At 34.3% G+C, this 24,146-nt stretch overlaps 1 protein-coding gene across 1 annotated transcript in view; it reads right to left on the bottom strand.

The window, feature by feature from the left end:
* The window catches only part of LOC134722873 (macrophage mannose receptor 1-like), a 99,480-nt gene that overhangs the window by 49,920 nt on the left and 25,414 nt on the right, over nucleotides 1-24,146 (bottom strand). The window contains exons 8-22 of the mRNA XM_063586504.1: nucleotides 23,810-23,922; nucleotides 22,252-22,378; nucleotides 19,485-19,561; nucleotides 18,989-19,108; nucleotides 18,037-18,156; nucleotides 17,290-17,370; nucleotides 9,705-9,980; nucleotides 8,979-9,218; nucleotides 8,655-8,708; nucleotides 7,745-7,933; nucleotides 7,285-7,401; nucleotides 4,569-4,682; nucleotides 3,650-3,703; nucleotides 3,238-3,414; nucleotides 1,783-2,028 (exon numbers count right to left, since the gene is read on the bottom strand). Coding sequence (XP_063442574.1) covers nucleotides 1,783-2,028; nucleotides 3,238-3,414; nucleotides 3,650-3,703; nucleotides 4,569-4,682; nucleotides 7,285-7,401; nucleotides 7,745-7,933; nucleotides 8,655-8,708; nucleotides 8,979-9,218; nucleotides 9,705-9,980; nucleotides 17,290-17,370; nucleotides 18,037-18,156; nucleotides 18,989-19,108; nucleotides 19,485-19,561; nucleotides 22,252-22,378; nucleotides 23,810-23,922 — 2,105 coding nt within the window. The remainder of the gene's footprint in view (nucleotides 1-1,782; nucleotides 2,029-3,237; nucleotides 3,415-3,649; nucleotides 3,704-4,568; nucleotides 4,683-7,284; nucleotides 7,402-7,744; nucleotides 7,934-8,654; nucleotides 8,709-8,978; nucleotides 9,219-9,704; nucleotides 9,981-17,289; nucleotides 17,371-18,036; nucleotides 18,157-18,988; nucleotides 19,109-19,484; nucleotides 19,562-22,251; nucleotides 22,379-23,809; nucleotides 23,923-24,146) is intronic.

Genomic DNA, 24,146 nt, shown 5'->3' with positions numbered 1-24,146 from the left:
ATTTGTAAATCTTACTTTGCTGAACATTATTGCTGTTTACAGTTTATCTCTATCTATAATAATATTCAAGATAATAACCAAAAACAGCAAAATTTCCTTAAAATTACCAATTCAGGGGCAGCAACCCAACAACGGGTTGTCTGATTCATCTGAAAATTTCAGGGCAGATAGATCTTGACCTGATAAACAATATTACCCCTTGTCAGATTTGCTCTAAATGCTTTGATTTTTGAGTTCTAAGCCAAAAACTGCATTTGACCCCTATGTTCTATTTTTAGCAATGGCGACCATGTTTGTTGATAAATCAAAACCTCGGATACAATTTATAAACTAGATACCCTAAGGAACATTCAGTTGAAGTTTGGAAGTATTTGGCCCAGTAGTTTCAGAGGAGAAGATTCTTGAAATAGTTTACGACGACAGACGACGGACGCCAAGTGATGGCATAAGCTCACTTGGCCCTTTGGGCCAGGTGAGCTAAAAAACGTATGCTTCTTTCGAAGGCGATTGAAAGCGTAAATGAATGCTGACCATATTTTTTTATTTTGCTTTTCTATTAAGTATAAGATTACGTTCATTTATAGAAAAATATAGCGAAATCCTATATTAAATAAAAACAAGAATGTGTCCAAAGTACACGGATGCCCCACTTGCACTATCATTTTCCATATTCAATGGACCGTGAAAATGGGTAAACAAGAATGTGTCCATAGTACACGGATGCCACACTCATTCTATCATTTTCTATGTTCAGTAGACAGTGAAATTGGGGTCAAAACTTTAATTTTGAATTAAAATTAGAAAGATCATATCATAGGAAACATGTGTACTAAGTTTCAAGTTGATTGGACTTCAACTTCTTTAAAAACTACCTTGACCAAAAACTTTAACCTGAAGCGAACGGATGCATGAACGCACAGACGGACCAACGGAGGCACAGACCAGAAAACATAATGCCCCTCTTCTATCGTAGGTGGGGCAAAAAAAATGATTTAGACCCGCAAGCCCCCTTGAGGTTCCACTAAAGTCAAAATATAGGACACTTCATAAACATCTAAACTCTGCCTGTATTTTTCAACCTATAATGAATAAAGTCATAAACTATGAGAACATATGTTCATTTAAACATACTTTATATATACACATTGTGTAAATTGTAAATAAACTTGAAATTGTTATGTTGTGGCCAAACTGGTTCTTGGGGTGAACACTAAATTTTCAAAAAAATCTACAGGCCTGCAAGACGACTTAATTTGCTTAAAATTGGTATGGACGAATACTGTTACATGTAATGCAGGGCAAGCGGATGCTGATTTGTCGCATACATATGTTTTAATGACATATTTGTCCAATTTCTGTATTGTTCCTTCAATATTCGTTCACTTAGATACATAAAATTAACTGAAACTCGAAAATCAATACATTTTATAAAAAATCAACATGGGCTTGCCCTGCATTCCATGTAATAGTCTTCGTTCATACCAATTTTAAGCAAATTAAGTCGTCTTGCAGGCCTCCAGATTTTTTGGAAATTTATTGTTTACCCCAAGAACCGGTCTGGCCCCAACATAACAATTTCAAGTTTATTTACAATTTATACAGGGTGTATATGTTAAGTATGTTTAAATGAACATATGTTCTCATAGTTTATGACTTTATTCCTTATAGGTGGAAAAATACAGGCAAAGTTTAGATGTTTATGAAGTGTCCTATATTTTGACTTTAGTGGAACCTTAAGTCAGGCAAAATACATGTCATTTAGATAAAAGCATACAACAGTACCTGAATCACAGATTCCACAAGACAATGGACAATTCTTCAACATATAAGATGGGTTTTTGTAACATTCACCAACACTAGCCCAGTGGTCACACTCCACAGAATAATGGATATTTTTACAATCCCGTATACAGTAATTACAGCTCTTATGACACGACCTTGCCATCCATACTGGGTTCTTCTGACATTCGCCTTGATCTCTCCATTTATCACACTGAGTATCATTAGAATGCATGTTGTAACAATGAGCTAAAAATAGAAATCAATAAATAGAGTATAGCCAATGTCATCAACTGCCTATTCATTTGTAATTCTCTAACATTAACTTCATCACACGAAAAAAAAAATCTGTGTGTGTGCTACATGTTGTGTTGTTTACTGATGTTTGCTATTGGATCAGGTTTTTTTGTTGTTGTCATGGCATTGTCAGTTTCTTTTCAGCTAGTTTAAATGTTCCTTTGGTATTTTTCATCCCTTTCAGATAAAGTATTAAAGATCCTTAGACACAACCTTGCAATCTATCCAAGATTTTTCTAACAATCTCATAAGATTAGCTGAATCTGTTAATATATCACATAGAATACCATGTATCAGGTTAATTTGACATCCTCTTTTATTTGCATTTACAAGGTAAAACAGAGCACTGAAATATAAACTGTCAAGTTTTAAATAATGCATGCTTTATGATTATGTGTGATGTATTGGTATTAAAGGCTCATAGAAAAAGATGCAAAACAATTTAAAAAGTGTCCCTCTTGAGTTCCCAAATCAATAGACCACTTTCGAGTTCATCCGTCACCGGCAAAAACTCGTCAATTATGCACGCCTTTATGATGTCATTTACCAGATAGAGGGGCTCGCCTGTATCCCTGCACTATTTACGTTCATCAAGCGTCTTAGTGATCGTCTTTGTGCAGGATAAACTAGAAATAATGGTTGCTCTGTAGGTACTTACTGACAATTCCCTAATGACAGCAGTGTTGATTGTCAATTTTGAGAATTCAATTTGCCGAATAATTCGTACAATATAGAATTATAGTTTTCCAACCACTCGCTCAACATTGGAAGGAAGTGACGACGCCCCTAAACGCACAAATGACCGTGATAAAGGCGCGTATAATTGACGAGTTTTTTCCGGTGACGGATGAACTCGAAAGTGGTCTATTGTTATGGGTTATTTTATGTAAACATACCCTACGAATATACTAATGGAAGGCAGAAATTTACTGATGCACTACAAATCCAGCCTCAACTTGCAATTGTTTTTAAGGCGGTTCAAATGCAGTGTAGACCTTGACCTTCACTCTAGGTTTTCCTTCCTTGTATGCAACACAACTTCTTATTCATTACAAAACTCTAATGGTTATAAAAGTCCCAGAGAGCTGAAATGTTTTGTGTTGATTATGAGTATAGGCCTTCTCCCTGTCAATAATTGAGGCTTTATTTTATCGCACTTACTTTTAGGGATTTGGCTCGTTATAAAATCCTGTTCTCCTTCTTCTGCAATGGAAGCTAAATCAGAGCCGTTCTTCCTACAAAGAGATCTGGCGACATTCCATGTAGTTTTTTTTCTAACAATCAAATAGCAACTTGATCTATAACTAACCCATCCATCTGGACAACCATAGGTTTGACCTTAAATATAAAGGCATTTGCTTACATTTCTTTTTAAATTGGTTTTTGTTGAAAAACACAAAAAAAAAGTGTACAAGGCAAAACAAAATCATTACTCAGGGGTAATAACTCACGAGGAATCATCAAAATATTTAGGTCATGCAATCATATTCTTGTAGGTAGAAGATTGCAATAGTTCACATTGCAGCCATTGGCCCTATATTCCCGGACAGGTAAAAACAAATCAATATATTACCTTTTCCTATTACAGGTGATGTTGGGGGAATTGGTGGCAGTGTTGGTCCAGCAACTAAAATAAAGAAAAAGGAATTATGTCAGATTTTATACAATACAAGGCATTTAAATATTTACTTATAACTTACAAATATTAAAGGCAGTTGGGTTACTTTCCATTGATATATAATAATTATTTCAAATCCTATTGGGTAAATACTGAGCCATTTAAATCAAATAAAACAAAAATGTGTTCATAGTACAAGGATGCCCCATCCCCACTATCATTTTCTATGTTTAATGTTCTCTGATTTGGCATTAGAATTAGAAAGATCATATCACAAGGACCATGTGTACTAAGTTTCAAGTTGATTGGACTTCAACTTCATAAAAAAAAACTACCTCAACCAAAAACTTCAACCTGAATCTGGACAAACAGTCAGAGGAATGGACCCACAGTCCAGAAAACATAATGCCTATAAATGGGGCATAACAAGAATGTGTCCCTAGTACACGAATGCCCCATTAGCACTATCATTTTCTATGATCAGGGAACTGTGAAAATGGGGTAAAAAAACTAATTTGGCATTAAAATTAGAAAGATCATATCATAGGCAAGATGTTTACTAAGTTATAAGTTGATTAGATTTCAACTTCATCAAAAACTACCAACCAAAAAATTTAACCAGAACTTTAACCTGAAGCAGGATGAACAGACAGACAAGCAAACAGACAAATGAACAAATAGACATAATTGAGGCCTAAAAAACAACAGCTAAAGTCTCAATGTTATTATAATGCTGAAAAACATTCAGTTGACTTACAAAGATTTATCTCCCGTGAATGGTATGTAACCACTGCTGTGCAAGGACTTACATTTACTCTTGAGAGGAAAAATGTTATATCCAACTTTTTAAAAATTATCAATATCATTAACTCACCTGTCTTTCTACATACAAATCCTTGTTTGACATCACATGCCTTATCTTCCCATTGTCCTAATTTAGTATCCATAGAAACACAGTCTTCACCATTATCAAGACCATCAGGCTGATCTACAGGGAATCAATACTATTTTTTAAGTTGATAGAATTAACTAAATATAGCAATATCAAAACTTTTTTCTTCTTCTATTTTACAAGATCTGGTATAAAAGGTGTATGTGTGTTAAGTGATCATTTTGGCCCAATTTAATTTAAAAGTTTATTACTGTGGATTCATGATTATTCCTTGGATACCAATTCTTCATGGATTTCATGGGTAAAGGCGAACACTGAAATTAAATGTTCAACGAATGACAAATTTCCTATAAGATTATAAGCAAACTTCGCCAAAGCATAGAAATAAGATATCCATGAAAATGCAAGTTTTCCTCAATCAACGAAAACTGCTACCCACAAAAACTAATGAATCCACAGTAATTTCAAGTTGAGTAATATACATGTGAGAAAGTGAAACAATGATTTATGTGGAGCTTTTGTGATAAATCAGTTACACCCAAAATAAGTCAAACTTAGATAGTTTTGTGCAAGTTGACATAATCTTCTAGATTCACTCCAGTAAGGCCTAAGGAATATATAGTCTTGCTTGAAAAACTAAATTTTTAAATCAAAATAATTCATTTGTTCAAGCCATTAAAGTGATAAAAATATATTTTGTATTGACACATGCACTAGAAGTTTTTTGTTCCAACAACTGCAATGTTTTCATTGTTTGGTGGAAAATTCAAATTGAAGCACATTATTTTGACATCATTATTAGACATTGGGTCATTTTAATACCACTTAAAACTAGAGGCTCTAAAGAACCTGTGTCGTTCACCTTGGTATATGTGAATTAAACAAAGGAAGCAGACAGTTCATGACAAAATTGTGTTTAGGTGATTGTGATGTGTTTGTACATCTTACTTTACTGTACATTCTTGCTGCTTACAATTATCTCTATCTATAATGAACTTGTCCTTGTAGTTTCAGTGGAAAATGTTAGTAAAAATTAACAAATTTTATGAAAATTGTTAAAAATTTATTATAAAGGACAAAAACTTCTTAGGGGGTCAATTGACCATTTTGGTCATTTTGACTTATTTTTGAGTCTTAAATTGCTGTACATTATTGCTGTTTACAGTTTATCTCTATCTATAATAATATTCAAGATAATAACCAAAAACAGTAAAATTTCCTTAAAATTACCAATTTAGGGGCAGCATCCTAACAACGAGTTGTCCCATTCATCTTAAAATTTCAGGGCAGATAGACCTTGACCAATGTCAGAGTTGCTCTAAATGCTTTGGTTTTTGAGTTATAAGCCAAAAACTGCATTTTACCCCTATGTTCTATTTTTAGCCATGGCGGCCATCTTGGATGGTTGGCCGGTCAAAAAACACAAACTTTTAACTAGATACATCAATGATGATTGTGGCCAAGTTTGGAATAATTTGGCCCGGTAGTTTCAGAGGAGAAGATTTTTGTAAAAGATCATGGATATTTACGAAAAATGGTTAAAAATTGACTATAAGGGGCAATAACTCCTAAAGGGGTCAACTGACCATTTTGGTCATGTTGACTTATTTGTAAATCTTACTTTGCTGAACATTATTGCTGTTTACAGTTTTTCTCCATCTATAATAATATTCAAAAATAATAACCAAAATCAGTAAAATTTCCTTAAAATTACCAATTTAGGGGCAGCATCTGAAAATTTCAGGGCAGATAGATCTTGACCTGATAAACAATTTGACCTCATGTCAGATTTGCTCTAAATGCTTTGGTTTTTGAGTTATAAGCCAAAAACTGCATTTTACCCTATGTTCTATTTTTAGCCATGGTGGCCATCTTGGATGGTTGGCCGGGTAATAAAACACAAAGTTTAAACTAGATACATCAATGATGATTGTGGCCAAGTTTGGTTTAATTTGGCCCAGTAGTTTCAGAGGAGAAGATTTTTGTAAAAGTTAACGACGACGGACGCCAAGTGATGGGAAAAGCTCACTTGGCCTTTTAGGCCAGGTGAGCTAAAAAACTAGAGCCTGTAAAGAGCCTCTGTGGCACACCTAGGTCTCTGTACATCTTCAACAATAGTCACTCTATGTGGATCCAAAAACAAATATAACAAAAAACTGTTTTTGTTTATCACCCCCTTAACCTGTTACAGTTTTCTAATAGGTAAAAATGGAGAAAAAAAAGGTAAAGTCATATGAAATAAATTATTATTGAAATTAATAAACCAATGCATTCATATATACTAAATTAAGTCCTTTTTTGTTATATATCCATTATAAAATTGAGAATGGAATCTATAACATACTATTGACAAATACCATTTGATTAAATGATTATTGATCCCAAGATAATTAACTTTTGAGTTTGTTGGTAAAGTTTATCAGATCACAACATTACTAAACAATAACACATAGGACATGGAGGACCTGACAAATTAAGTGTCATCCATGTATATTGGCAGGAGGGGTTAATGGACATATTTTAAGTAGTTACCCAAATGATGGTTGTGGACAAGTTTATGTTAATTTGGACCAGTAATTTGAAAGCAAGATCTTTTTTTTCAGATAACAGAATATGACAAGAGGATGCACACCAAGTAATGAAGAAAAGCTCACTTGGCTCTTTGGACCAGGTGAGCTAACAAAAAGTATGAGCAAACCTTGCATCCAGTGCAGAAAGGAGAATGGTGAACCATCAGACCATCTCCAGCCTTCATCTGTTCCCCGACAATTGGCACCTATCCACATTGACCCGAAATTTCTATTCTGCAATCGTCCTATCAAAATGTAATATAAGAAAATATGTATTAATATTTTTTTTGAATAATAAAATAATATAAATAAGACATCGATAATATGACAGTCTACCAGTATAGGACTGACAAGTTTGAATTCTCTCTTGTGCTTGTTTATCTTCTTCCTTTTTAATGGTTTAGCTTATCTAGATGAAATTTGAAACCAAAACAAACCAGTCTAAAAATGCCAGCTACTCTTTTTATGAGAAGGAAAAGGATGTCAACATGCTTCATATGGTTTTGCACTATGCAATTAATAAACACCATATTGTAATGAATTTGCTATGAATTATTTTTGACAAAAAAGATTATAAGTAAAACTTACCAGCAAGGTAAAGCTGTTCATGAGTTGATGTTATACTAACTAGCTTTCCACCCATCATTTGACATTTAGTTCTTGCTTCCATCCAGCTTGATAACCGATTATCAAAATGATAACAAACATCAGGGATAGGTGAATCTTCCCAAAATAACCCACAATTTTTACTCCATGTCTTAGCCGCAGTTGTCACAACTAAAAGAAAAAGAAAAATGTCCATAAGACACCTTGCTGTACTGGGGTTGTCATATTTTATAGTGAACTGCCAAATCTGGGTTAAAACCTTAATTTTGAAAATATATATTTTTTTAAGTTCCATCATTATATATGGTTCTTATTTTTATGTTTATGTGACCACAATGGTATGGTAATTTAACCAATAAACCAAAACTGTAACCAATATAGGATTCAACAATGGGCAGCTAACAAATGTACAGACAGCTAGGAAAACTTGGTTTTGAGGGTGGCAATGATAACTATATAACCTTTAGAGAGCCTGTGTCATTCACCTTGATGTGTGGTATAAAATGCAAATAAAATGTAAAAAATAGTCATTTGAGGTCAATACCTCTAATAGGAATTTGACAATGTCAGAAACATTGACAAATTTCTAAAACTTGCCGTACTAATAATATTTTCCTTTTAAAGTGTCTCTTTATATTATGTTTTTCAAGATAGCCAATCATCCATTCAGTATTTCAACCTTAGCAGTTTTAAAGGATTTGAAATGTATAATTTAAACTCACACCTGTCCACACGTTCAAATTAAACAATGTGGTTCTGACAATTTTTTGCTTGAAACCTTAATTACTTGATGAAGCCAGGATTGATACCAATTGATGAGAATAGCCCACTTGGGCCTTTTGATTTGGTGAGGAAAAACTCAAACAATGGGTCAAAGTCTATAAAAACTAACCTGTAGTTGTTGTAGAAGTAGAAGTGATGGTGATGGCCGGTGTAACTGCTCCAGCTAAAAACAAAGAAGAGATAATATAAAATGCAGCTATATATTTTAAAGACTTCTTGTGCTAACAATGGTCCAATGATTTACTCCATCCAAAATTACCTTTTTTTTACCATTCTTTTTCAGTATTTATGTCATCATGGTTTCTGATCTCGATTTACCATAAACTTCATAATATTTTCAAGAAAGTAACTTTCCAAAGGTAAATAATTGAACATTTTTTAATTGTATTTATATCCAACTTCAGGTCAAATAAATATTCAATTTGCTACATACCACAATACGGTATATCACAATACTCCCATCTTTGGTTTACATCAGTTGTATAGCACCAGGGACCATATGGCTCATCATCTGCGTTACGACAATAGTTCTTCTGATCCAATAGTTGATCGCTATAGCTATGCTTATGAGGGACTAGTGATGACCAAGCCTGGCATGTACGACCTGTGTTGGTTACACTAATAGTTCCTCTGTAACCCTTACCCATCTGATCCATTATACACTCTTGGGCGACTAGGAAGATAAAAACAAGTTTTCAGTCACAACAACTTCTATTTTTTAAAGATGTGGGGTTTGAAAGTAAGAGTCTAAATATATTGTAATGAACAAATTAAAGTGTCAAATTGCTTGGCTATTCCTGTAATCTGTTCCTTTATGTGTAACTAGGTAGAAGCTTCTAAGGGACACCATCAGCATAAGCATATGCCAAGTTGTAAACAGCAGCAGGTGATAAAAGGAGTAGGGCAAGCAAGATTGTAATATGATAATGACATTTAGCAAAGATTTGATTTTGAGATTTAACAAAAAGCTTGCATATGATTCACATGACCTGCATGTATTATTTTAAGGTATAATCAGTATGATGGGAATTTTACAAGAAATCAGAGTTGACTTGTTTTGACAGAGAGGATTTTTTCTAATTTTACTACATCTTCAAGTTCAGGGGCCAAATAATGGCTTTTATCATAACTAATCCTGTAGACAATTCATATGACATACCCATTGTTGTAGCATCAAACACAGCAGCAGATGTACTGTTTGAACATCCTAATGCATCCATGATCTGAGACAGACCAACAACTTGAGTTTTGTAATTAAAATGCTGTTTGCACTGATCATGCTGCGCTTGTAGACACTTCACTCTTGTTCTAACAGTGATACAATGTGGGGCTTCAGAAAAACGTTTGGCAGCTTGAATCATTGTGGGGCTTTTCTTCTCAAATTCTTTTGCTTGATCAAACAGGTCTTCACACCATTCCAATCTACATGGTACTTCTAAAATGATTAAGTTTGTTAAGTGTCATATTTGGCCCAGAACATCAGGTTTATTGTTTTGAGTGAAATAGGTTATATCTAATCTAGACATATCAGTTATGATTCATTGTAATGTTGGTCAATACATTCTTATATGAAATTTTAGGTAAATAAATACCATAAGGTCCAAGACCACATTTGTCGTCCCTTGATTTTTCGTTGTTCACGAATATAGTCCCTAGTGTTGACAGTGGGTTACTTGCCATTAATTTTTATACCCCTTCCAAATTTATTTCTCCATGTTTAATGCCTCAAATTGCACTGTAAAAAAATTTGGGTTAGGAATTTTTAAGGAAAGTAGTGATTTGGTCCAGCTGAAAAAGGTTAAAAATTTGCACTACAGAAGCTGTCAAAAGATTTCAAGACGCCCTAAACATAAAATTGTCCAGTTAGAGCCAATGAAGTTTTCTATAATTTTGAAATAATTTGTCCTAAAAGTACACACTGTAAAAATTTCATTGAGAAAGCGCAGGTGAGTTTTTAAATTTTCATTTATGTTCTAAAAGAAATGCGCTACGAAATAATTGTGGTCTCAGACCATAAAAGGGTCTTATTGAATCTATTCCTTTGTAAAATATCTACTCATATTTGGATTCTTTTGTGTGGAAACCCTATGTTGAAAACTTTTACATTGCTTTATATTATAAACTTGAGCAACAATCAAATTTTATATAGTAGAATTTTATGAAAAAATGGTACACTGTAAATTTTATTAAATCCTGTAAACTGAACAGAGATTACACATTTATGCACTTCCTCAGGTTGTATTCTACAACAGTTTGTTTATAAAAAAGAAGATGTGGTATGATTGCCAATGAGACAATTCTCAACAAGAGACCAACAGGACCCAGAAATTATTAACTATAGGTCACCTTATGGCTTTCAACAATGAGCAAAGCCCATACTGCATAGTCAACTATAAAAGGCCCCTATAAGACAATGTAAAACAATTCAAGCGAGATACTTACTAACAGCTTCATTTTACATTTATGTACAAAAGATGAACGAAAAACAAATCAGTAACACATCCACAAACAGCAACAACTGAATAACAGGCTCCTGAATTGAGACAGGCACATACATACATAATGTGACGGGGTTAGACATGTTAGCAGGATCCCAACTTCCCCTAACCTAGACAGTGGTATAACAATACAACATAAAAAAGAACTATAAAAATCACTTGAAAAAGGCTCAATTCATCAGATGGACAAAAAAACAAGTGAACGTGGATTATTTTCAGCTGTTCGCCAAAAGTTGTTTATCAGAGACTTTAATCACATATTGCAATACTGAATTATGATTGAAGGCCCTGCCTTGACCTATAGTTACCAACAAGTTCTTTGTAAACTGGGAGATAGTTGTATCAGTAGCATCATACCACATTTCCTAATCTAATACAAGTAAGTTTAGTGATTCCCAATTAAAGAAGTAAATTTGATTATCTCCCCTTTAATATCTAGGACTAGGAATATTAAAACTACATCTTCAGGTTGTATTCTACACATGTGCAATATTTCTTCAATAACTGAACAGCTGCTAAGGGTTAAATGCTTAAAAATATGTTAAGGAGTAATGCTTACAAAGCTGTTAAGGAGTTATGCTTACAAAGCTGTTTAGGAGTTATGCTTACAAAGCTGTTAAGGAGTTATATGCTTACAAAGCTGTTTAGGAGTTATGCTTACAATGCTGTTTAGAAGTTATGCTTACAAAGCTGTTTAGGAGTTATGCTTACAAAGCTGTTAAGGAGTTATGCTTACAAAGTGCTAATTAAGTGCAAAAATTACTCATTACTGCTAAATATGAAACTACTTTATTGTGAATAAAATTATAGGCCTGATAACTTTGGATTGAATAACCCATATATTACTACCAGTCCAATTTGACCTTAAAATTAGTAAAAAAAGTTTTTGGACTAAAGCTTTATATGTTTTTAATTGCTTGAATAGGATATGACGGCAAGATTGATAACAAGAATTTGAACATTTCTGTCCTAATAGCTTATAGTGGGTTATTTCAGCTGGGTGTACATTTTCACTTAAATTCGTGGATAGAACAAAATTTCCAAAATGAATTCCACCAATTTAAATCAGTTAATGCAAATGTATTGATAAAAGTTGAATTCATCAAGATAATAACCGCCAAAATTTTCCATACACCTTATTCAATGAAAATCCCAAAATGTTCCACCCATGAAAATTATATAGTATACAGTAATAAGGAGGCAGTATTGAATGTGTTCCTGACCAAACATTAAACTTACCTGGTACAGCAGTTGAAACCCCTGGCTTGGTAATAGCTGTTGATTGCATAGTTGTAGATGTTCCTCACCAAACAGTAAACTTACCTGGTCCAGCAGTTGAAACCCCTTGCTTGGTCATAGCTGTTGATTGCATAGTTGTAGATGTTCCTCACCAAACAGTAAACTTACCTGGTTCAGCAGATGAAACCCCTGGCTTGGTTGTAGCTGTTAATTTCATAGTTGTTGTAGATGTTCCTGACCAAACATCAAACTTACCTGGTCCAGCAGTTGAAACCCCTGGCTTGGTCATAGCTGTTGATTTCATAGTTGTAGATGTTCCTCACCAAACAGTAAACTTACCTGGTCCAGCAGATGAAACCCCTGGCTTGGTCATAGCTGTTGATTTCATAGTTGTAGATGTTCCTCACCAAACATTAAACTTACCTGGTACAGCAGTTGAAACCCCTGGCTTGGTCATAGCTGTTAATTTCATAGTTGTTGTAGATGTTCCTGACCAAACATCAAACTTACCTGGTCCAGCAGTTGAAACCCCTGGCTTGGTCATAGCTGTTGATTTCATAGTTGTTGTAGATGTTCCTCACCAAACATTAAACTTACCTGGTCCAGCAGATGAAACCCCTGGCTTGGTCATAGCTGTTAATTTCATAGTTGTTGTAGATGTTCCTGACCAAACATCAAACTTACCTTGTCCAGCAGTTGAAACCCCTGGCTTGGTCATAGCTGTTAATTTCATAGTTGTTGTATATTTTCCTGACCAAACATTAAACTTACCTGGTCCAGCAGTTGAAACCCCTGGCTTGGTCATAGCTGTTGATTGCATAGTTGTAGATGTTCCTCACCAAACAGTAAACTTACCTGGTCCAGCAGATGAAACCCCTGGCTTGGTCATAGCTGTTAATTTCATAGTTGTTGTAGATGTTCCTGACCAAACATCAAACTTACCTTGTCCAGCAGTTGAAACCCCTGGCTTGGTCATAGCTGTTAATTTCATAGTTGTTGTATATTTTCCTGACCACACATTAAACTTACCTGGTCCAGCAGATGAAACCCCTGGCTTGGTCATAGCTGTTGATTTCATAGTTGTTGTAGATGTTCCTCACCAAACATCAAACTTACCTTGTCCAGCAGTTGAAACCCCTGGCTTGGTCATAGCTGTTAATTTCATAGTTGTTGTATATTTTCCTGACCACACATTAAACTTACCTGGTCCAGCAGATGAAACCCCTGGCTTGGTCATAGCTGTTGATTTCATAGTTGTTGTAGATGTTCCTCACCAAACATTAAACTTACCTGGTACAGCAATTGAAATCCCTGGCTTGGTCATAGCTGTTGATTGCATAGTTGTAGATGTTCCTCACCAAACAGTAAACTTACCTGGTCCAGCAGATGAAACCCCTGGCTTGGTCATAGCTGTTAATTTCATAGTTGTTGTAGATGTTCCTGACCAAACATCAAACTTACCTTGTCCAGCAGTTGAAACCCCTGACTTGGTCATAGCTGTTAATTTCATAGTTGTTGTATATTTTCCTGACCAAACATTAAACTTACCTGGTCCAGCAGTTGAAACCCCTGGCTTGGTCATAGCTGTTGATTTCATAGTTGTTGTAGATGTTCCTCACCAAACATTAAACTTACCTGGTACAGCAATTGAAACCCCTGGCTTGGTCATAGCTGTTGATTTCATAGTTGTTGTAGATGTTCCTCACCAAACATTAAACTTACCTGGTACAGCAGTTGAAACCCCTGGCTTGGTCATAGCTGTTGATTTCATAGTTGTTGTAGATGTTCCTCACCAAACATTAAACTTACCTGGTACAGCAATTGAAACCCCTGGCTTGGTCATAGCTGTTGATTTCATAGTTGTTGTAGATGTTCCTGACCAAACATTAAACTTACCTGGTCCAGCAGTTGAAACCCCTGGCTTGGTCATAGCTGTTGATTTCATAGTTGTTGTAGATGTTCCTCACCAAACATTAAACTTACCTGGTACAGCAATTGAAACCCCTGGCTTGGTCATAGCTGTTGATTTCATAGTTGTAGATGTTCCTCACCAAACATTAAACTTACCTGGTACAGCAGTTGAAACCCCTGGCTTGGTCATAGCTGTTAATTTCATAGTTGTTGTAGATGTTCCTGACCAAACATCAAACTTACCTGGTCCAGCAGTTGAAACCCCTGGCTTGGTCATAGCTGTTGATTTCATAGTTGTTGTAGATGTTCCTCACCAAACATTAAACTTACCTGGTCCAGCAGATGAAACCCCTGGCTTGGTCATAGCTGTTAATTTCATAGTTGTTGTAGATGTTCCTGAACAAACATCAAACTTACCTTGTCCAGCAGTTGAAACCCCTGGCTTGGTCATAGCTGTTAATTTCATAGTTGTTGTATATTTTCCTGACCAAACATTAAACTTACCTGGTCCAGCAGTTGAAACCCCTGGCTTGGTCATAGCTGTTGATTGCATAGTTGTAGATGTTCCTCACCAAACAGTAAACTTACCTGGTCCAGCAGATGAAACCCCTGGCTTGGTCATAGCTGTTAATTTCATAGTTGTTGTAGATGTTCCTGACCAAACATCAAACTTACCTTGTCCAGCAGTTGAAACCCCTGGCTTGGTCATAGCTGTTAATTTCATAGTTGTTGTATATTTTCCTGACCACACATTAAACTTACCTGGTCCAGCAGATGAAACCCCTGGCTTGGTCATAGCTGTTGATTTCATAGTTGTTGTAGATGTTCCTCACCAAACATTAAACTTACCTGGTACAGCAATTGAAACCCCTGGCTTGGTCATAGCTGTTGATTGCATAGTTGTAGATGTTCCTCACCAAACAGTAAATTTACCTGGTCCAGCAGATGAAACCCCTGGCTTGGTCATAGCTGTTAATTTCATAGTTGTTGTAGTTGTTCCTGACCAAACATCAAACTTACCTTGTCCAGCAGTTGAAACCCCTGACTTGGTCATAGCTGTTAATTTCATAGTTGTTGTATATTTTCCTGACCAAACATTAAACTTACCTGGTCCAGCAGTTGAAACCCCTGGCTTGGTCATAGCTGTTGATTTCATAGTTGTTGTAGATGTTCCTCACCAAACATTAAACTTACCTGGTACAGCAATTGAAACCCCTGGCTTGGTCATAGCTGTTGATTTCATAGTTGTTGTAGATGTTCCTCACCAAACATTAAACTTACCTGGTACAGCAGTTGAAACCCCTGGCGTGGTCATAGCTGTTGATTTCATAGTTGTTGTAGATGTTCCTCACCAAACATTAAACTTACCTGGTACAGCAGTTGAAACCCCTGGCTTGGTCATAGCTGTTGATTTCATAGTTGTTGTAGATGTTCCTCACCAAACATTAAACTTACCTGGTACAGCAGTTGAAACCCCTGGCTTGGTCATAGCTGTTAATTTCATAGTTGTATATGTTCCTGACCAAACATTAAACTTACCTGGTACAGCAATTGAAACCCCTGGCTTGGTCATAGCTGTTGATTTCATAGTTGGTGTAGATGTTCCTTACCAAACATTAAACTTACCTGGTACAGCAGTTGAAACCCCTGGCTTGGTCATAGCTGTTGATTTCATAGTTGGTGTAGATGTTCCTGACCAATCATTAAACTTACCTGGTCCAGCAGTTGAAACCCCTGGCTTGGTCATAGCTGTTGATTGCATAGTTGTAGATGTTCCTCACCAAACAGTAAACTTACCTGGTCCAGCAGATGAAACCCCTGGCTTGGTCATAGCTGTTAATTTCATAGTTGTTGTAGATGTTCCTGACCAAACATCAAACTTACCTTGTCCAGCAGATGAAACCCCTGGCTTGGTCATAGCTGTTAATTTCATAGTTGTTGTATATTTTCCTGACCAAACATTAAACTTACCTGGTCCAGCAGTTGAAACCCCTGGCTTGGTCATAGCTGTTGATTTCATAGTTGTTGTAGATGTTCCTGACCAATCATTAAACTTACCTGGTCCAGCAGTTGAAACCCCTGGCTTGGTCATAGCTGTTGATTTCATAGTTGTTGTAGATGTTCCTGACCAATCATTAAACTTACCTGGTCCAGCAGTTGAAACCCCTGGCTTGGTCATAGCTGTTGATTGCATAGTTGTAGATGTTCCTCACCAAACAGTAAACTAACCTGGTACAGCAGATGAAACCCCTGGCTTGGTCATACCTGTTGATTTCATAGTTGTTGTAGATGTTCCTGACCAATCATTAAACTTACCTGGTCCAGCAGTTGAAACCCCTGGCTTGGTCATAGCTGTTGATTGCATAGTTGTAGATGTTCCTCACCAAACAGTAAACTTACCTGGTCCAGCAGATGAAACCCCTGGCTTGGTCATAGCTGTTAATTTCATAGTTGTTGTAGATGTTCCTGACCAAACATCAAACTTACCTTGTCCAGCAGTTGAAACCCCTGGCTTGGTCATAGCTGTTAATTTCATAGTTGTTGTATATTTTCCTGACCAAACATTAAACTTACCTGGTCCAGCAGTTGAAACCCCTGGCTTGGTCATAGCTGTTGATTTCATAGTTGTTGTAGATGTTCCTCACCAAACATTAAACTTACCTGGTACAGCAGATGAAACCCCTGGCTTGGTCATAGCTGTTAATTTCATAGTTGGTGTAGATGTTCCTGACCAAACAGTAAACTTACCTGGTACAGCAGTTGAAACCCCTGGCTTGGTCATAGCTGTTGATTTCATAGTTGTTGTATATTTTCCTGACCAAACATCAAACTTACCTTGTCCAGCAGTTGAAACCCCTGGCTTGGTCATAGCTGTTAATTTCATAGTTGTTGTATATTTTCCTGACCAAACATCAAACTTACCTTGTCCAGCAGTTGAAACCCCTGGCTTGGTCATAGCTGTTAATTTCATAGTTGGTGTAGATGTTCCTGACCAAACAGTAAACTTACCTGGTACAGCAGATGAAACCCCTGGCTTGGTCATAGCTGTTAATTTCATAGTTGGTGTAGATGTTCCTCACCAAACATTAAACTTACCTGGTACAGCAATTGAAACCCCTGGCTTGGTCATAGCTGTTGATTTCATAGTTGTTGTAGATGTTGTTGCCGGAGCTGGAGCTGAAAAGAGTTTAAATTCACAAATTATCAATTTTTCAAATTTTATTGGATGAAAAAATAACTCAAGATGTTTGTTGTTTGCTTTTAGATCTCAAGGATAATGGTAATATGTTTACCATCATTTGCATTGTATAATTATACTTCAAATAAAAGTATAGAATTCAAATTTCTCCCACATAGCAATTATTCTGTCTGTCAAGAGCAATAACTTTTAAAAATATCTTGCAGAGATAAAAGCTTGAAAAGGCTTTAAATACAATTTTCAATAACTCTTAAAATAAGTTGATAGACAGGGATTTTCAGAATCGTCTCAGACATTGGTGATATAAACCTTTGATTTAAATTGAATAAAAATCTAGCAAAGGTCGACACTAAAATATGTTTTAACAATCAAATAATTTTGCAAAAATGAACCTACCATTGAATAAAATAAATTAAATAATTTGAAACCTTGAACTTTAAAAGTTTAAAAGTGTAAACAAGCCTCGACAGACTTTTTTTTTCAATTAATGAAAACATGACTCAAAAAATTTGTTAAATACTTGTAGTTTTTAATTAACCAAAGCATGACTATGATTTGTTAAATACTTGTACTTTTTAATAACTGAAACAATAATTATAATTTATGTTCAACACTTGTAGTAGTTGCTATAATTTGATAAATACTTGTAGTAGTAGTAGGTGGTGCCACTGTTGTAGTTGTGAAACTTGTTGTAGCAGGTACCTCACATACAACTCGTAGTGTTCTATTACATGGCAAGTTTCTATTCCATCTACCATCATCTCCTGTCAAAGTACAAATCAAATTTCAATTTATTTATAATGATGCAAAACATAATACATAATGTTGGAGAATGTCAATGCTTTTATCATTAATTTTCCATTTATCATGTTTATACTCTTCTAAAATTCAAAGACCTAGTAATGTACAAAATAAAGTTACAAATGTATTTTATTGACAAAGAATGAGAACTGGGTGAAAACTCAATGATGTCTAAATCCTAAGGAAAAATACCTCAAATTACTTAACAACAATAATAACAATCAACCCAGGTATATCATTGATAATTACATCTATTGACATAACTCGAGACTGACCATGACTTTATTTTGCCATCATTAGTTTTTTACCAATTAAGCAGCACAAAAAGGCTGTTTATTATGATTGGTCTATTTTGGCTGAATAAGCATACAGTTCACATCACCCAAAATAATTGTTTGCTAGTAAATCAATACAAAAATAGTGTGAATATAATTTTGGGCCATGATTGTGATCCATTGTTTCTAAGACTGTTCTTTTTTTGTGTGCTATTTTGGCACTCTAATTTATTTCTGTGATTTCATGTGTGCATTTCCATTATAACGAGTAAATTAAAACTAAAACAAAAATTTGAGTCTGGTTATCAGGCTGTTTGAAACACATTTAATACAAGGGCCAATATTGCATGCTCAAAATCATTCATTCTTTTCAAATACTTCATACATATTCTGTATAAGAACAAATTGAAAGAAATATCAATAACTTTAGTCCTTCAAATTGTATTATCTAGATGGAATCCATCAACCAACTAGACTCAGGTTTTTAATCTAGGTTCATAACATCACTGGTATATCTTACCAACATTCATGTAAACACAATCATACATGGTTTCATTGCTATTTGGAGATATGTATGTCCAGTATTTTGATGATGGAACATCGCCTGTGCTAGGCCAGTACCAGTTATTAGAACTCTGTTCTAAAAAATACAAACAACTGTTAAAAAGTATTTTCATTCTTGTGGTACTAATTTCAATGAAATTCATGATTGTAGTTAGAGTACAATTAAAATTTGGAACAAATAGAATGGACATTAAATGAAAAGGTTCACAAAGGGTTCATAATGTCCATGGAAATCAATGATCTTAGAAAAACAACCATTTCTACAAAAACAAACGAACGATATACATTTTGTTGTTAAAGTCATAATTATTATTACTGAATTAAAAAATAGATCAGATCGAACAGAGTACAACTTTAATTCTTGAAAAATATGAAGAGTATATAAATATTTTTCAACTCCATCTTGATATATATTAATAGATTTTGTGACAAGAAATTCTTCAAGAACTTACTTTTCAATCCAATCCATATTTCACCAATATCCCCTTTCCTCTTTAACAAATTGACCAGATAGGATGATTTACTATCACTGTAGAGAGATTAAGCAGAAATTGACAATTTTTAAGGCTGCCACATAATTCAATGTGTATGCAAATGTACCACTAAATCTTACAGCATTTAAATCATGTACATCGGGCACCAATCATATATATATTTTTTTAATTTCTGTTAAATTCTAAAGATTTCTAAGGAGGAGCAAATACAAATATCAGTCTTCCTTAATCTCAAGTGAGTTGGGTGTATATGAAAATGATGACTACCAATGTACATCAAAAACACTAGACATGGATTCTCTTTTCAACCAATCAACATCGAGACAAATTTGGCAAAAGGTAAAAAAAGTCCTCCCTACATAAAGAGTTAAAATACTTTTTCTTGGTTTTATTTGAGTGGCTGAATGGTCCAGGTAGTTCAACTACTACTTCACCAGCTCTTTAACACTTAGGTTGTGAGTTAATAAAGGGCTACGCCCGTTGCTCTTTTAACTTGTCTTTTATGCTTTAAATGAATTTATATGATCAACTAGAAATAGTGTGAGCCCTGTCAAATACCCCCCCCAAAAAAAAAAAAAATAATAAATAAAAATGCACAAAAAAATTGGCACTATAAAGGCTACCTCAAATTTAACTAAGTTTGTTGTCTTAATTTTTCATCCATACATAAAATTTTGTGAAAGTGTTAGTTATTGTCCCAAAATTGGAAAAATCCCCCCTTTTTTAAGCATAACAATTCATAACATGGAAATGAAAAATCTTAAATTTATAAAAATTGCTTTCAATAATAGAGAGCTGCTCATGAGCACATGATCAGCCCATCACTCTTTCAAAGATAAAGTTCCATAGCTTCACAAAGTCATATCAAAAATTTATAAAAAAACAAGAATGCATCCCAAGTACACGGATGCCCCATCCGCACTATCATTTTCTATGTTCAGTGGACCATGATAATGGCATAAAATCTCTATTTTGGCATGAAAATTAGAAATATCATATCATAGGGAACATGTTTACTAAAATTCAATTTGATTGGACTACAACTTCATCAAAAACTACCTCAACCAAAAACTGTAACCTGAAGTGGGACAGATGGATGAAAGAAACAAACAAGTAAACGAACAAATGGATGCACGGACCAGAAAACATAATGCCCATAAATGGGACATAAAACTAAGGGAAAGTTATTTCAATACATGTTATGTAGATATTAAGCAGTCAGCAAAGTTTCATGAAAACTGCTCAAAGAACTTTTGAGTTATTGTTTGAAAACAGGAAAAACATGAATGTGCCCATAGTACACAGATGCCTCTATCGCACTATCATTTTTTATGTTCAATGGACCTTGCAATTGGGATAAAAACTTATTTGTCATTAAAAATTAGAAAGATGATATAGGGAACATATGTACTAAGTTTCAAGTTGTTCAGACTTAAACTTTAACAAAAACTACCTTGACCAAAAACTTTAAACTGAAACAAGATAGACAAACAAACAAACAGACAGACGGACAAACTAACAGTCTGACGAACAGACACACAAACCAGAAAACATGATGCCCCTCTACAATGGTAGGTGAAAAACCTTTTGGATTAATAAAACCCCAACACTCTGAAAGTCCCTCAAGTATGTGTACAAAAACTAACTGCCATAAAATAGCCAATTGTTCTTAAGTGCTGACATTTTTTTTTTATTTATCTTTGTTTAATGAAAAGATTCACAGGTAGAATCTGATGTTAAAGGGAGACAACTGGCAAGTGGTACATTTTATCTTTGATCTTTCTGCCCAATACTTTACTATATTATGGACAGGACTCTATACTAAACTAGAGGCTCTCAAGAGCCCGAGTCACTGACCTTGGTGCATATTAAAAAATGGACACAGATAAATTCATGACAAAATTGTGTTTTGGTGATTGTGATGTGTTTGTAGATCTTTCTTTACTGAACATTCTTGTTGCTACAATTATCTCTATCTATAATGAACTTGGCCCAGTAATTACAATGGAAAACATTTTCTAAAAATTTACAACAGTTAATGAAAATTTATGAAAATTGTTAAAAAATTACTATAAAGGGCAATAACTCCTTAAGGGGTCAACTGACAATTTTGGTCATGTTTGACTTATTTGTAGATCTTACTTTGCTGAACATTACTGCTGTTTGCAGTTTATCTATATCTATAATAATATTCCAAGATAATAACCCAAAACTGCAAAATTTCCTTAAAATTACTAATTCTGGGGCAGCAACTTGACAACAGTTTGTCTGTTTTGTCCTAAAATTTCAGGGCAGATAGATCTTGACCTGATATGCAAATTAACAGGTCATGTGAGTTAAAAAATATTAGGCAATAACATCACATATCAGTGCAGTGGTGCCATATTTTTGTCATACATATAAATTTATCAATTAAGTGCACAAAACTTCTTTCATACAACTGAACAACTATCAAAGCATTTTATACTTTTAAAAATAAGTTTTACTATTTCATTTTATTTCATATTATCATCAAAAAATACTATAAAAAGACTAGCATTTTTTTGTATACTGACTTCTTAAAGCTCAAATATCAGCTTGCCCTCATCCTTGGACATTCTTTCCAATAAAGTCAGTAACAAAAACAAAAATACTATTATTCTATATATGCTCAATGTTTCTAAATGAAATGACAATTAAATCTTGAGTGGACACAAAAAAGTTTGGAAGAAGTGTAAAAACCTACCTAGTTATGTCTACCACTGACATTTTCATGGCTTGACAAAGTGTTTCAGCACGAGACCTGTTGTGTTCTGAGTATGACGTATAGTAACACATTGACTGATGTTGTTGATATCCAGGTCTACAAAGTCCTGTAACGATACTCTTTTACTTTATAAATAGCTACAAGCTTATATAAATAAACAAGAATGTGTTCAAAGTACACGGATGCCAAACTAGCACTATCATTTTCTATGTTTAGTGGACCGTGAATGTGGAATAAATACTCTGAGTTTGGCATCTAAATTAGAATGATTATATCATATAGTCCAGTCAAACTAAGATTTAACCTCAAACTAATTGCAACAGAAAATGTTTTAGTTCTAATCTATAGCATAATGCCCTTTATATACACAGAAAAAAGTCCCATAAAATCTAACTTGAGGAAAACTCAAAATCAGCATTTTTAATTTCCTATGGAAATTAACATTGGAAGGAGAGATAACTCTTGTAAAAATGATTCGCTTTTGGTCAGTTTTTGGTGGTTTTTCTTGAAATTTATATAAAGTATGATACTTTGATGGGGTTATAAGGTTGTATTTGACTAAATCATAAAATCTTCTGCTCATGAAATGTACAAAACCGGAGTGTTATGGGTAGTTTTATTTTTCTCGTGCATTTTTCATTAAAGAAATTGCAAATTTGAAGCTTTGTAACCATTTTGAAAAAATAATGTGAAAATTTGGTATTGTTTATATCTGTATATTATATTTTTTCAGCAACTTACACAAAAAGAAGAATACATGCTTAATTATTTTTTATTTAATTTGAGATTCTTTACCTTGACATGTTGAAAAATTCAATAAATGGTCAACTAATGCATTACGAAATCTAGATTATAGCTTGATAAAATATATGATAACACCTTCAGAGTTGTTTGTTATACTCTAAAGACCGCTTAAAAATCAAGAAACAATATATTCTGATGAATAGATGCGGTAAAGTTATAATTTAGTATCAATTTTTATTGATATTGTTGCCTTTTTTGCAAGAGTTATCTCCCTTTTCAATGCAAATCTCCATTGGAATTTTCAATGGTGATTTTTTTAAGTCTTCCTCAAGTAAGATTTTATGGGACTTTTTTCTGTGTATATTTGGGGTAAAATGCTAATGATTAAAACTTAAAAATCTTCTGTTGCAATTACTTTCGGGTTAGGGTAAAATTTGTGCTAGATTGACTGGACTAATAGGGAACATGTATACTAAGTTTCAAGTTGATTGGACTTCAACTTCATAAAAACTACCTCGACCAAAAACTTTTACCTGAAATTTGCACTTTAAATTTCTATGTTTAGTGAACCTTGAATTTGGGTCAAAACTCTAATTTGGCATTAAAATTCGAAAAGATCATATCGTAGTGCACATGAGTACTAAGTTTCAAGTTGATTGAACTTCATAATGTTCGCTGTATAAATGATGGATATAATGTTCGCTGTATTAATGCTTGGATATAATGTTCACTGTATAAATGCTTGGATATAATGTTCGCTGTATAAATGATTTGATATAATGTTCAGACAAACCTTCTGGTTTTTGACAGATGTATGGTTTAGGAGTTGTACAGCGATCAGGGTACAAGCCTTTTGCTGCGTCTTTAACTGTACTGTTTATATTCAAACAGGCAGGGTTGAAATTGCTGAAATAAAATGTTACTGAATTAATTGTTGTTTATCTTTAATTAACAGTTACTAGGACACACCCACTGTTAGAAAGTATGTTAACTGTTGTAGCATGAATTTTTGTAAAAGATTTTATGACTGGAGAATTTCAGGAAAGGCATCAAAAGTCATAGGTACTTGGGGACAGAACAATTTACTTAGTACTCCCTTTTTTCGAATATGGACCATAATTTACTATTGG

This window comes from Mytilus trossulus, chromosome 6 (assembly GCF_036588685.1).
Source record: "Mytilus trossulus isolate FHL-02 chromosome 6, PNRI_Mtr1.1.1.hap1, whole genome shotgun sequence".
Taxonomy (NCBI): Eukaryota; Metazoa; Mollusca; class Bivalvia; order Mytilida; family Mytilidae; genus Mytilus; species Mytilus trossulus.
This window is presented reverse-complemented; position numbering and strand designations above follow the sequence as displayed.